The sequence below is a fragment of the Crotalus tigris genome, unplaced genomic scaffold (genome assembly GCF_016545835.1).
Source record: "Crotalus tigris isolate CLP2741 ecotype Arizona unplaced genomic scaffold, ASM1654583v1 scf7180000017663.5292952, whole genome shotgun sequence".
Classification (NCBI taxonomy): Eukaryota; Metazoa; Chordata; class Lepidosauria; order Squamata; family Viperidae; genus Crotalus; species Crotalus tigris.
In genome coordinates, this window is record NW_024096550.1 from 1,898,448 (window position 1) to 1,910,856 (window position 12,409).

General features: G+C 38.0%; 1 protein-coding gene across 6 annotated transcripts in view; it reads left to right on the forward strand.

The window, feature by feature from the left end:
• Positions 1 to 2,099: 2,099 nt before the first annotated feature.
• Positions 2,100 to 12,409, forward strand: part of LOC120304882 (lipase member M-like) — a 33,560-nt gene continuing 23,250 nt past the window's right edge. For 5 of the 6 annotated variants that reach the window (XM_039335928.1, XM_039335930.1, XM_039335931.1 and 2 more), the window contains exons 1-3: positions 2,100 to 2,158; positions 10,324 to 10,434; positions 11,979 to 12,096. In XM_039335928.1, coding sequence (XP_039191862.1) covers positions 10,333 to 10,434; positions 11,979 to 12,096 — 220 coding nt within the window. In that variant the 5' untranslated portion in view covers positions 2,100 to 2,158; positions 10,324 to 10,332. Of the gene's footprint in view, positions 2,159 to 6,819; positions 7,407 to 10,323; positions 10,435 to 11,978; positions 12,097 to 12,409 lie in introns of those variants that run through there. The other variant, XM_039335929.1, reaches the window with a different exon arrangement.

Below are 12,409 nucleotides of genomic sequence, written 5' to 3' on the forward strand. Positions count from 1 at the left end.
TGAACTAAAAGAAATGTATCAGTCAGTTGAGGACACGCACCCTCAATCTACATAGGTTCTTTTGGAGAGGTTTTCTCAAGCATAGGTATAGGCAAGGGTGAAGGTTTGTTCTCTGAGCTTGTGGGTTGGTTTCCAAAGCTTGAAACTTTACATGCAAGTTGCTCCATGCTGTTTGCTTTTCTGCAGCATGGCCATTATCAAAAATATCAATTTCCAGTCAACCAAGAGTTAATGAGGCTGGAAACAAACTGGCCTGTTTTAAGTTTCAAATACTGTCTCACACACAATTGCTATGTAATTCACAATTTATTCAAGATCAAAGAGGTAACAATATTAAAAAGCAATAAACAGAATCTTTAATAAACACCTGCCTAAATTCTGAGCTTTGTAACAGGTGCATGCAGAAGAATAGTCCAAAATCAGTCCAAAGTTCCAAGAGTTGGGTTAGAGTTGTTAGCCAGTCCAGAAGCAGAATTCACGTGAATTACCATATAAAATCGAGAGATCAGATGGTTCTTTCCAGCAAAGTAATATGGATCAGTGCTTCCTGTTAAATCAGGCTGCAGCCAGCTGTCACTGTTCAAGAGATTTATTCCTTTGTTTGGCAAGAATTATCTGCTGTGTTATCTTTACTCACCAGTTGCAGGGGCTGGGAGACTTTATGTCATTTCATCTGACTGTTCCATCACTCAGATGGTGCCTGGTTTTAATCAGCCTCATGTGGTTCTTATTTTATGTCTTCTGAGGCCACAGGTTCTGCTGGAACCTCTTCTTCAAAGTTAAAATCATTGTCTGAGTCCTGGCCCATGACAGTTTAGGCCATTGAATTCAACACCCTGCTTAGTACTAGAATATTCTAGTTTCTAAAAATCCTCCTTTTAAATAGGGTCCTCAAACTGGACACATTACTGACCAAAGTGGAATAAAGTGAAACAATTAGCTTGTATAATTTGAAAAAACATACTTATGTTAATACAGCCCAAAATATTTTGACTTTTAAGAGCCACATTATATTGCTATTTACAGTATGTTCCATTTGCAATGAATTGCTATTTCAAGATCTTTTTGATAAGTACTATTACCAATTCTGGTAGTAATAATAATATATTAATAACATATCATTAGAGTATCCTTCTACCTATAACTGTAGTTTTGGTAATAGCCACGTTGTTGGGTGATTTCAGAATATCTCCATCTGCTATTTTATTAGCTGTCAGTGTCAGGGTGACTCACCTGTATTTTCCCAAATCCTTCTTTTACCCGTACTCTAGGATTTCTAAATTGATTGATTATTTATTTATAAGATTTTTTTATCCCACCTTTATTACTTTATATATAATTCAAGGTAGCAAACATAGATAATGCGCTTTCCTCCTCCTATTTTCCCTACAACAATCCTATGAAGTGAATTCTGCTGAGAGTCAGTGACTGATTCAAAGTGATCCAACTGGTTTCCATGTCAAAGGAAGGACTAGAACTAGTGGCTCCTGGTTTATAGGCTGGTACCTTAACCATTTATATCACACTGGGTCTCAAAGACTATTCAGGTGAAACAATGGGAATGGAAAAAGAACAATGAAACCTGTATCTGCCTTTGATCAGTTAAGCACCATTGCAATCAGACCAGCCTTTATGTGCCACAAAATGACTTTGCAAAATGATTTTCCATAACAATCTGTCCTTCAAACCTTCCAGTGGCACACTCATCAGCATTGTAACAGTCTATTCATCTGGCTGTTGATTCTTCTCTTCTGCTCTCCTTCCAATTTTTACAATATATTACACAAATACATAAATGTTTGGTCAGACCATCAGTACCAATTTATCTGACCTTTACATCAGACTCACATTTCAACTTCTGCCTCTTTATCCTGCTCTTTAAAATTGTTTGGTGGAATACATTATTGACAGAGATCACACTGAAAGAGCAACTAAAAAATCAATGTCCATAGACATTAATCAATCTGTGGACTACTGAAGCTGCAATACAGGTAATCAGGTGATGGATTATGATTGGGCGTATACGGATCTTTTTGTTTATGTAACTTGTAATTATGATCTATCTATTTTTGCATATATATTCAAATTATATTCCATTGCAAGCTTTCTGTAGGATCTATTCAGTATCAAGTTTTTTCAGACGACACAACAATATAAGGTAAAGTACATTCTTTAATTTTTGTCCTTAATTTGTATGGGGAAATATTTTTATTTTGCAATACTGTTTTAGATGTTAATTAGTTTTTCCCAAAAGAATCTTAACATTCATTCCCTGAAGTATAATCCTTTAGAATGAAGGCACATCTAATCACATTACACAAATAATGCCACTAGTATTTAAATCATATTTTAACTGGTACAATTTACTATGAAAAATGAAAAGCTAATCCAATAGTTGAGAAAACATTATAGGTAAAAATATTGTTTGGACTTTCAAAGTAAAACAACTGATATCTAAAGATCTGAAAGCCCACCTGGGTCTTCTCGTGTCTTCATAAAAATATTGCAAATACCATAGATCAAATAGTAAAATCCCTACCTGTAACAGAAGTCATAGCTAAACAATAATGTTTTCTAGTTCCTGCTGGAAATTCTTTATTTTAATACATTATATAAATATGGGTAAAGAGAGATAGGGTACATTTACAGTGACTATCCCATAATCATTCAATTATTCTAATAACAATTTTCCAAGCCCTCCAGGCCAATTTCAAAATTAACATATGACTAGTTAAATTGTGATTAGTTACCATTAGTTTTTTAAAAAATATATGTTCTACATATAGTGCTAAAACTTCAATATCACTTACATGTATGTGGTAGAAATTCACCACAAGAAAGAGCATAACACCAAGTGAGATTGCCAGATCATTAGATACTTGCTTTTCAAGGAAAGGGACCCTGAACAACAGAAAGGAAAATTATAAACTAACAAACTTTGATGTTGAGAGGTGGGAAATCTGCGGGATTTGATTCATTAACAAGATTTAAGGAAATGGAATGTGTTGCAGATAATGGAAAAAATATGTCTCTATTGTAAAACAAAAGCAGTGCAGAAGATTCCATTTTTAACAAGGATAAAACATTGAGATAGCCAGCCTGCTTGTGGACAAGGAAATGCTGGCAGTTTCTCACTTTGTTAACAAAGTTTCCTTGTAAGGATGCCCTTTAAATGAACTTTAATAAATCAATATTTTTATTACAGTCCCCTACCAGATATGCAAACAAAACATTAAAAATAAAAAATAAAAACCAAACAAAATGAAATGTTACAATTTGTATTGGATTCATCACTAGATTGTCAAAATTTGTCTAATTTTACAGGCTGTATAACAAAATTTAGCTATGTTCAAAGAGACTAAACATTGAGTGGCAAGTTAAGACTTTCCCATTGTTTTAGGACTAAAGAGGCTTTTCCCACAGTAGGAAATGATTGTCTACTTTTTTTGGTTTGTTTGTTTAAAATGTTTATATATCCCTCCAACTTTCAGACAATTCTGGGTGGCTCCCAAGTGCACTTTATTTAGGCAACAAACCCAAATTGTGTAGGTGTAAACAGTATTGTTTTCATCAGGTATTCATTGAACAGTAGCACAATCTTAAGATAAGGAGGGTTGTTCTTAGGCTGGTGAAACCAGTCCTCTGGTTTCTAATTCACAAAATTAATACTACACCAAATTGGCTCTTTTGTAAGACACCTAATTAATGATACTTTGTATCTAATCTATTGCTTTTGAAACCATTTAATCCAAGCTAAATGGCATTTTATAGTGTCCACACCATATGAATTTTATATTTTATTTCCCATAATAAATTTAAAACACTTATTTTTATGAAACACAGATATATCCATAAGATGGAACTATCACTCTTCCCTTTTTCAGTGTATCATGACCAATGTACAATTCAAACAAATTTTCAATGAAGTCATATCAAAGCCAACTCCTCCATTTTTAATATTTGGCCAAATTTTTTTTGTAGTGCAATTAGAAAGTTAATTCATACAAGAATGAAATTACTGGTTATTCTTGAGCCTACATGCATAACATCGGGAGCTAAGTAAGAACTTATTGGAAGAAAAGTCTTCATCATGGTTCAGTCCAAGCTGGGGATAAACAACATGGCCACTGCTTTAGAAAGAAGGTTGCAGTTTATTGAAGAGGACAGCCAGACAGAAAGATGGCTCTGGCAGAAAAGAGGAAAAAGGGGCTCAGCACATGTAGGGAGTGGGTTTTTATACTCCCTGGAGCCTTTTGTTTTGAGGTTATTTCCTATTCCTGTTTGAGGCTTTGTATTTCCTGTGTCATGTATTTTGACCTGTGTCCCTTTGGCATCTGTGAGTTAATCCTATTATGTCTTGTCTTTGACTTTGGGTGGGGTATGTAGACTTTAGGCGTCTTTGTCTTCCTAAGCTTCTAGCTCCAACTTTCCTGAATGGTCTGCATCTGCATTTCTATAGAGCTGGTTGCTGCTTGGGGGAGGCAGACTTGAGGCTATTAAGAAAAACTGGGCATGCTTTTCTGCCTCTTTAAAATCCTTTGAGGAAATATATTTTTCTGCCCTTTTAATATTTCCTTCTCTGGTGGGCTGACTTCCCACAATCCCCCTTTGTACCATAATAGTGTGATTGACACACTTTTACTGGCACAAGATTAAAATTGATCTGATCAGTGATACTTGGTAAACAAGCTTTAAATTGTTAAGTCAAAAAAGAAGAAGACACTAATGGAGGCAAGCAGATAAAGATCCCTGCTCCCAAAAGGAGAGCTTCCAACCCATAAAGTTCTAAAAGTCAGGGCAAAAATTTTGTTAGGTGGAAAAGAAACTTATAGTTTCCAATATTCTGTGCCAATTATTTTCATATGTTGGATGTCACTTTGAGCTTCCAGTCAGGTTTGCACATTCCTCCCAAAATTCTTCACAGCCATGGTTTGCCTCAGTACATAACCACTGGCTGCCCATTTTCAATGGTTGTTTCCTGCCTTAGCTTAGTTCAGTGCATCCAGGTTTGTAATGTCCAATTAAGTTTAGCCGGTATGCAAGCCAGGCTGTTACATTTTCTTTAAATTGCACATCATGAGCCCTAGGACTCCCAATCTGAATCCACCAATGCAAGATATGCAGGGCTTAGGTTTGGAGATATCTTTTCTGCTACTTCCTCAGTCAGGGCATATGAATTGCAAATCACCTGAGGAGGGCTGTTTCTCTCCCCTTGGAATTTGCTGGAAATTGTTCCTACAAAGTTTTAATGACACAGGGCAAGAATCAGGCTGGAGTTTTACTGAAGGTAAGTGAAAGAGATAGACTCAATGTGATTCTGAATGGTGTGTGTGCATGTATGTATGTGCAGCTACTAATACAAACAGGCAATACAACCATCCAGGATAAATTTTCCCTCCCACTAGACAGAAATCCAAGGTGTTCAAGACTTGCTGTGCCAGCTACTCCCAAATGCCATCACTCCATAAATACATTCAACTGGCTTATTACAATTCAAATGGGACAAGAAAGAAAACCTTACAATGTGTTTCCACTCTCCCCCGATAGTCTTCCTAATTTTCTTCTGAGGCTTTACAAGGGGACCAATGGCTCCAGGACTCCTTCCTTCTTTTGCAGCTTTTGCAGGCAGGTAGAACTTGGGAAGATGCATTCCACTCTGGTTGCATGGTGGCTTTTTAGTGGATGACTGGATTCAAAACCCAATTCCATGGCTCAAATGGATGGAGGCAGTGTCTGGTTCAGTGTGCTCTGCTTCCAAAAGTTGGGTGGGGTCATCTGTGTAGGGCTGAAAGACATGAGAACAAGAGCTCCTCCCCCCTTTCGGGGTGGACTCTCCCAGGAGAGGCAGACAAAGGAATGGAGAACAGAGATAAGAAAAGGAGAAGTACATGAGGGTGGGGGGTAACTTACAGGCAGAGTTTCAGAAGGCATTAATACTGCACTTGTTAAAGAAACAGATAGACAGACAAAATGAGGAAATCACAGGTGAGGACAAAAGAAAGGCTGGATTCTGGTAAGAGAACATAAATAAAAGGTCTCACTTCTGAACTGGACATTTGTAACATATTAAAGACTTAAGGATTTGCAACTTGAAAAAAAATGCTGGGCAGCTTGAAAATGCTGAAAGATCCAAATAATTTTTAAAAGCCTAATATTTTAAAGTGTGCAATTTGCCAGGGGCAGGAGGATCTACCTTTAACATTTATTCTAAAATAGACCACATTACTTTAGAGATTGAGAAATGCTTATATGTTCCAGGATTAGCTTCATAGTAATTTCACCAATTAATGATAGGATAAAAAAAAGTAACTTAAGAAGAAGATTATTTCCCCACTCAAGCAAACTTGAGCTTCAGGAGGCTCTTGTAGCTAGACACACCTCATGTTTCAGGAAAAGGATAGGCAGATAAAACCCATTTATAACACATACAGTAAAGGTTTCCCAGCAGATAAACTTAAAACATTTCCTCCTGGTAACTTTGGGCTATTCTTAAGAGTACAGAGAGAGAAAGGAAAAAGAAAAACAAACAAACAAACAAACATATTTTTCTTCACTCTGTTTGTTGGCCAGACAAACAGAGCAAGATATTTTTCTTTTGATGGCTTATTTTAAGCAAAAGTTCTAGCAGAATTTTAAAATTCTTTTCTCTTTGTATTAGAAACAATTAACAGTCACATTTACCTCACACACAAAGACTTTGACACACATATATACACAAAGACAAGAGAACAGAAAAGGAAACAGAACTTTTAGTTCTACACATCCTAGTCATTCCCACCACAAATCTCAGTTAACTCAAGTTAGGGAAGGCACAAATCTTAAACATACCACATGGTTGTATAGAAGAAGAAGAAGAAGAGAGAATCACTATTTCTTATACTTTATTTTCCCTTTAAGTACCTTTATTTAGCTAAATTGGGTTCCCAGCAAAGCCTCGAGCAAAGTCCATTTTTTAATATATTTCTCTTGCTCTTTATTTTGAACAATTCTCCTAGGGGAGTCCTATTTGTCACCTTTGAACTGCTGCTTCCCATGTTTCCTCTCAGATGTGGGGCTCACTTTGGCTCAGTCAGGTACAAAAGGAAAAAAAACTTCTGGGTTTTGGGACAAAAAGCATCCAGGAGGACTTTGTTTCCCTGATGAAGTACCCTCATATCTTTCCCTGAGAATTACCTATCATGGTTTTCAGACTCCTAGTGAGTCTGAGAGGACCTGCCACTTTTTTTAAAAAAAGCAGTGAGTACTGTTACCTCCTTTCCAACTACTGGTTTTCAGACTCCTCGTGAGTCCAGGAGGACCTGCCACCTCTTTTTTTTTTTTTTTAAAAGGTGAGTACGAGCACCTCCTTTCCTGCCACCGTTTTCAGACCCCTTGCGGATCTGGAAGGACCTGCTGCCCCCTACACAGTGAGTACAGGCACCTTCTGAACTAGGCTTTGCTTCCAGGGCCTTACCAGCTGGTTGCCCAAATCCAATTCTCTCATTCACTCATTCCATTCCATTTTCACATAGCCTCTCCCTTTTCCCTAACAAAAGGTCCTGCGCTCTGGCCAAACCCCCATGCTTTCCAGGGTCTGCCACTTGAACAGATCCTTTCTGTGGTTAGGAAAGACCAGAAGGAGCAAAATCCAACTGTGATTGGAGAAAAAAGGGTCTTCTCACTCTCACACACAGATATACACACATTTCCTTTGTTACCCTAGGCTTTAAAGTTAAAATTTAGAGGTACTCACCTTCACCTTCTTTCCAAAGCAGCCCCTGAGCGCAAACTCAAAACTCCCTTTACTACTCAGGCTCCACTTCATCCACAGACACAAGGGGTCTGCTGCCAGCAAGATGGGGCTTACCAGTCTCAGTCCATTGCAGAGATTAGCTTGGAGTCCCATTCTGGGGTGCCAACTTGTTGGAAGAAAAGTCTTCATTATGGTTCAGTCCAAGCTGGGGATAAACAACATGGCCATTGCTTTAGAAAGAAGGTTGCAGTTTATTGAAGAGGAGAGCCAGACAGAAAGATGGCTCGGCAGAAAAGAGGAAAAAGGGGCTCAGCACATTAGGGAGTGGGTTTTTATACCCTCTGGAGCCTTTTGTTTTGAGGTTATTTCCTGTTCCTGTTTGAGGCTTTGTATTTCCTGTGTCATGTATTTTGACCTGTGTCCCTTTGGCATCTGTGAGTTAATCCTATTATGTCTTGTCTTTGACTTTGGGTGGGGTATGTAGATTTTAGGTGACTTTGTCTTCCTAAGCTTCTAGCTCCAACTTTCCTGAATGGTCTGCATCTGCATTTCTATAGAGCTGGTTTCTGCTTGGGGGAAGCAGACCTGAGGCTATTAAGAAAAACTGGGCATGCTTTTCTGCCTCTTTAAGATCCTTTTAGGAAATATATTTTTCTGCCCTTTTAATATTTCCTTCTCTGGGGGGCTGACTTCCTACAAACTCAAGTTGAATCAATTTGTATGTTAATTTATGTAAGTATGTATTGTTTCTTTGGCTTCATAGATGTCCTTCATAGATGTGCCTCTCCTGTAACATCCTTAAAAATGGAGTTTTATTATTGCTTATTTTGGGCTATTAAGTACTAATTATAATCAGGGCTCCTTATTTCTACCACTTATCAAACACAGGATCATCCTGTTATAATAACAGTAGAAACTCAACAAAGATATCAAAACTTGGTTATATGTCTATACTGTAATGTCTCCCTTTGTGACTTTCTTGTGTCTTTATCACTTATAAATAAGGTGACCAACCGTCCTCCTTTAGGGAGGACAGTCCTCCTTTTGTAGGTTCTGTCCTCCCTTGAAAAGTGTCCTCTTACATGTCCTCCTTTTCGATATTTGAAGACTAATCTGCAGGGCTTTTTTTTTCTCATAGAACGCTCAGAACGGCATTCCAGCACCTTTTTTTGATTTTTTTTTTCAACTTTTGCATGAGCTGTGCTACTCCCACTATTGACTTTCGAAAGCCAATAGGAATTGCTGCTGAGCACGCCAAAACACCCAACCGGCAAACTTTGCACATGCAAGTTGTCTGCAGCGAAGGCGAATTGGCAGGAATTTAGCACCCCTGCCTGCTAACCAACTACACCATCTCCTAGTTAGTTCCGAAGATACTGTGCTGTGGGAGCCGCGGGGCGCTCTCTACACGGGGCTGTGCAGGGTTGATGGCGGGCTGCCCCCCAGGACCGGAACTTGCGCGGCTGGTGCTTTGGGAGCCGCGGGGCCCGCTCCACACAGTGGTGCAGCGGTGCTGGCAGGGCAGCTGTGGGTGGGGGCGCAGCAGGCGGTTGACCTTCCATGGGCTGAGCCAGCTTTTACGATATTTTTTTCTTCAATTTATTTGTGTCCTCCTTTTCATTGTAAAAAAGTTGGTCACCTTATTATAAAGCAATTGATTCTGTATTGGGGATCTGCTGCTAGTATGTGCACATATTCAAACTGTAATAAATACATTCCATACAATCAATATAACAATATTATGTGAGAGCTATGTAAACTCACATCTCTAGGTCCTGGGATTTTTTAATTGAAAGAGAGCAGTGACTCGTAACCTCCAAACTTTAGAGTAATAAAACAATCTTTGCATTTTGTTGCATTATTTTGCCATGATGGTAGGATTAGCCCAGAAATGTAACATTTAATTAGCGTACAAGTAGTCCTTACTTACCTACTACCTTGTTTAGTGATTAAAGCTACAACACTGTAAAAAGAAAATAGTTTTGCTACCGATCCTTGCAGAATGCCTTTATGAGTATCACAGTGGCATTGTGGTATTTCATGACCATGAGTCTAACATTCAAGTGCTTCATAACTGGCTTATGACAAGTAGAGTTAATAGAGAAAGCAGAAATAAAATTGTATATCATGTTCACATGATGTCTTGCTTTAAAACCATAGTGATTTGCTTAATGACCAAAGGAAAATGGAGTTGTAAGCCCATCACAGTCACCTGATCAGCCTTTCATTTCTATTAATACTTAAATTCAGATCCACTTTCTTGATTGGAATTTATTTATATTATTCATTGTATTGGGCTCCCAATGACTGTGAAGAACACTTCCCTGCTATTGGTCCTTAAAAAGCTGTTATGCATCTCTTATCTAAATAAGATACAATAAACAAATGGCATTGCAATATTATTTTGTTGGTTTGGATCACAGACATTATTTTTATAAGCCCTTTGATGGTTTCTTTGTACTTATGCAAAGATCAATTAAGATGGTAGTTTGATTTTTCTGCTCTATTAATTGATTAGTTAGAGGGCTTGTATTGAAAAGGACTTTTACTGACAAAGCTTTACAACTGATCTGCATGTTCTTGCTTTGCAGAGACCCACAATGTGGCTGGTTTGGGTGGTGATATGCTTAATCCAACAAGAAGTGACCTCAGAAAAATCTATAAATGGAAGACATTTGAATCCTGAACATTGGATGAACATAGTAAATTGCTCATCTAGGTGGTAGTAAAGAGGAAGGGGTCCTCATGATTTATTCAGCCAGATTCTTAAGAAAAAGAATTGAATTGACAGAAGTTCCTGACTTTTTGGTTATTTTGGGAGACAGTTTTGAAATGTATTATTCAACTTCCATTTCCAGATTAATTGAGTAACTAACACTAAAAAAAGCCCTTCTTTTTATGGCCCTTAAACACCTTAAGCACTACACCAAACTGGCTCTTTTGCAAGATACATAATCAATGCTCTATTACTGCTTTTGAAACCATTTAATCCCAGCATGTTATAGTCTCCACAACATATGAATGTAATCCCTTAATTCAGGGTAGATTCAGGGTGACTGGATGGAGCTAAGTGTTTATTGTCTGTCAGAATCCAATTATATTTCATCTCTAGTTATCAATTATAGAAAACCCCATTTCTGCCTTCTCTGGATTCTGTCATACAAGGAAGGGAAGGGGGGGAACAAAGGGGCTTTATGGCCCTCACTTCCTTCGGTACAACTTCAAAGGGATTGAATGTGGATAGCACCAAAAAGGCCTAATCATAACAAAGGGGGCTAATTACCTTTCATGTAGTTTTCTCTGAAGTCTCCATCCAGCCGGCAGTAAGGAAAAGGGGTGGGAAATGTAATGCCTGAGACTGTTACTGGAAGTAGGGGGGGATTGGGTGGGGCTACTGGGAAACCCCTTAAAACCTTGAATGGGAGAGCTTGGACCGAAGTCCTGTCTAGAACGCCTGCAACCATTTTCTCTTAATAAAGGATTCCTGTTGGAAGAATTATTCCAAGAGTTCTGTCTTCTTAAGATGCAAAGTGGGGTGGGTCCTTACATTGTCTGGATGTCCTTCCTGACGCCACACAGAGTTCACAGCAGATATTTTTTCCAAACATCCGCCACTACCTAAGATTGAACTCTCAAACTTTCGAGTGGGGAAGTGAGTGTCTTCACCACTAGGCAACCATGCTACTTGATTAAATCATACTGACCATCTTAAAAGGGCATATCATCATCATGGCAATAGTACTGAAACACCCACTGTAAATTGTGTTTCTTTTACAATTCTGTTTGTGAAAACAAAATTGTCTGCCCTATCTATCCAAACACTTTATGTTTAGCTAGACAGGGCACAACTACTTTGGAGTATAGAAAATATGTTGCTGGCTTGGCATTATCTTCTAGTTCAGGGAGATCCCACTGTGCACAAAGGGAAAAATTATACCAGTATTTAAGATATGTGGACTTCAGCTTCCAGAAGTCCCCAGCCACCGTGGGAAGGTTCATACATGTACAAGTTGCCAAGTTTGAAAAACATTAGATTATACCTTCCTATTTCTACATAATGGGAAAGTATTGGGCAAGGAAGAGAAGGAGTACTTTCATCTAGTAAAAAAACAGAGACAATACTTAGATAGCGACCAGTTATTTTTAAAAAAAAAACATTTGTCACATTATGAATAGTTAGAGTAGTAATGCTCCTGAATACTACTTAGCTTTTTCAAGGCATTGTTGATTCATTTTTTTTCTGCAGAGTGAAATCATTCAGTATTGGGGATACCCTAGTGAAGAGTATGAAATCCTGACAAGTGACGGCTATTATCTCAAAGCAAACAGAATTCCTAATGGAATACACAGTCCTGAAAAGACAGGTATTTTGGAGATGAATTATTAGTATGGTTATATTTCTAAGGCAAATGTCTGCTAGATTCACTGTACTAATACAAGTCAGGCAGTCAGGGAAAAACGTTTTCAATGTCATGAAATGAGAAGTAAAAATATAAGAAAGAGAAGGAATAGTGTGGACAAGGTCAGGTCTGATGTCCTTTAATTATATTCTGGTATATTTAATTTGGTATCCTTCTATTAGAACTTAATCTGTCATTAATCCAAATGACCAGTGATTCCTGTCTCCACTTGTTTGCAGACATTTGCACTGAAGTCGCTCAGAATGTAAACTATGTA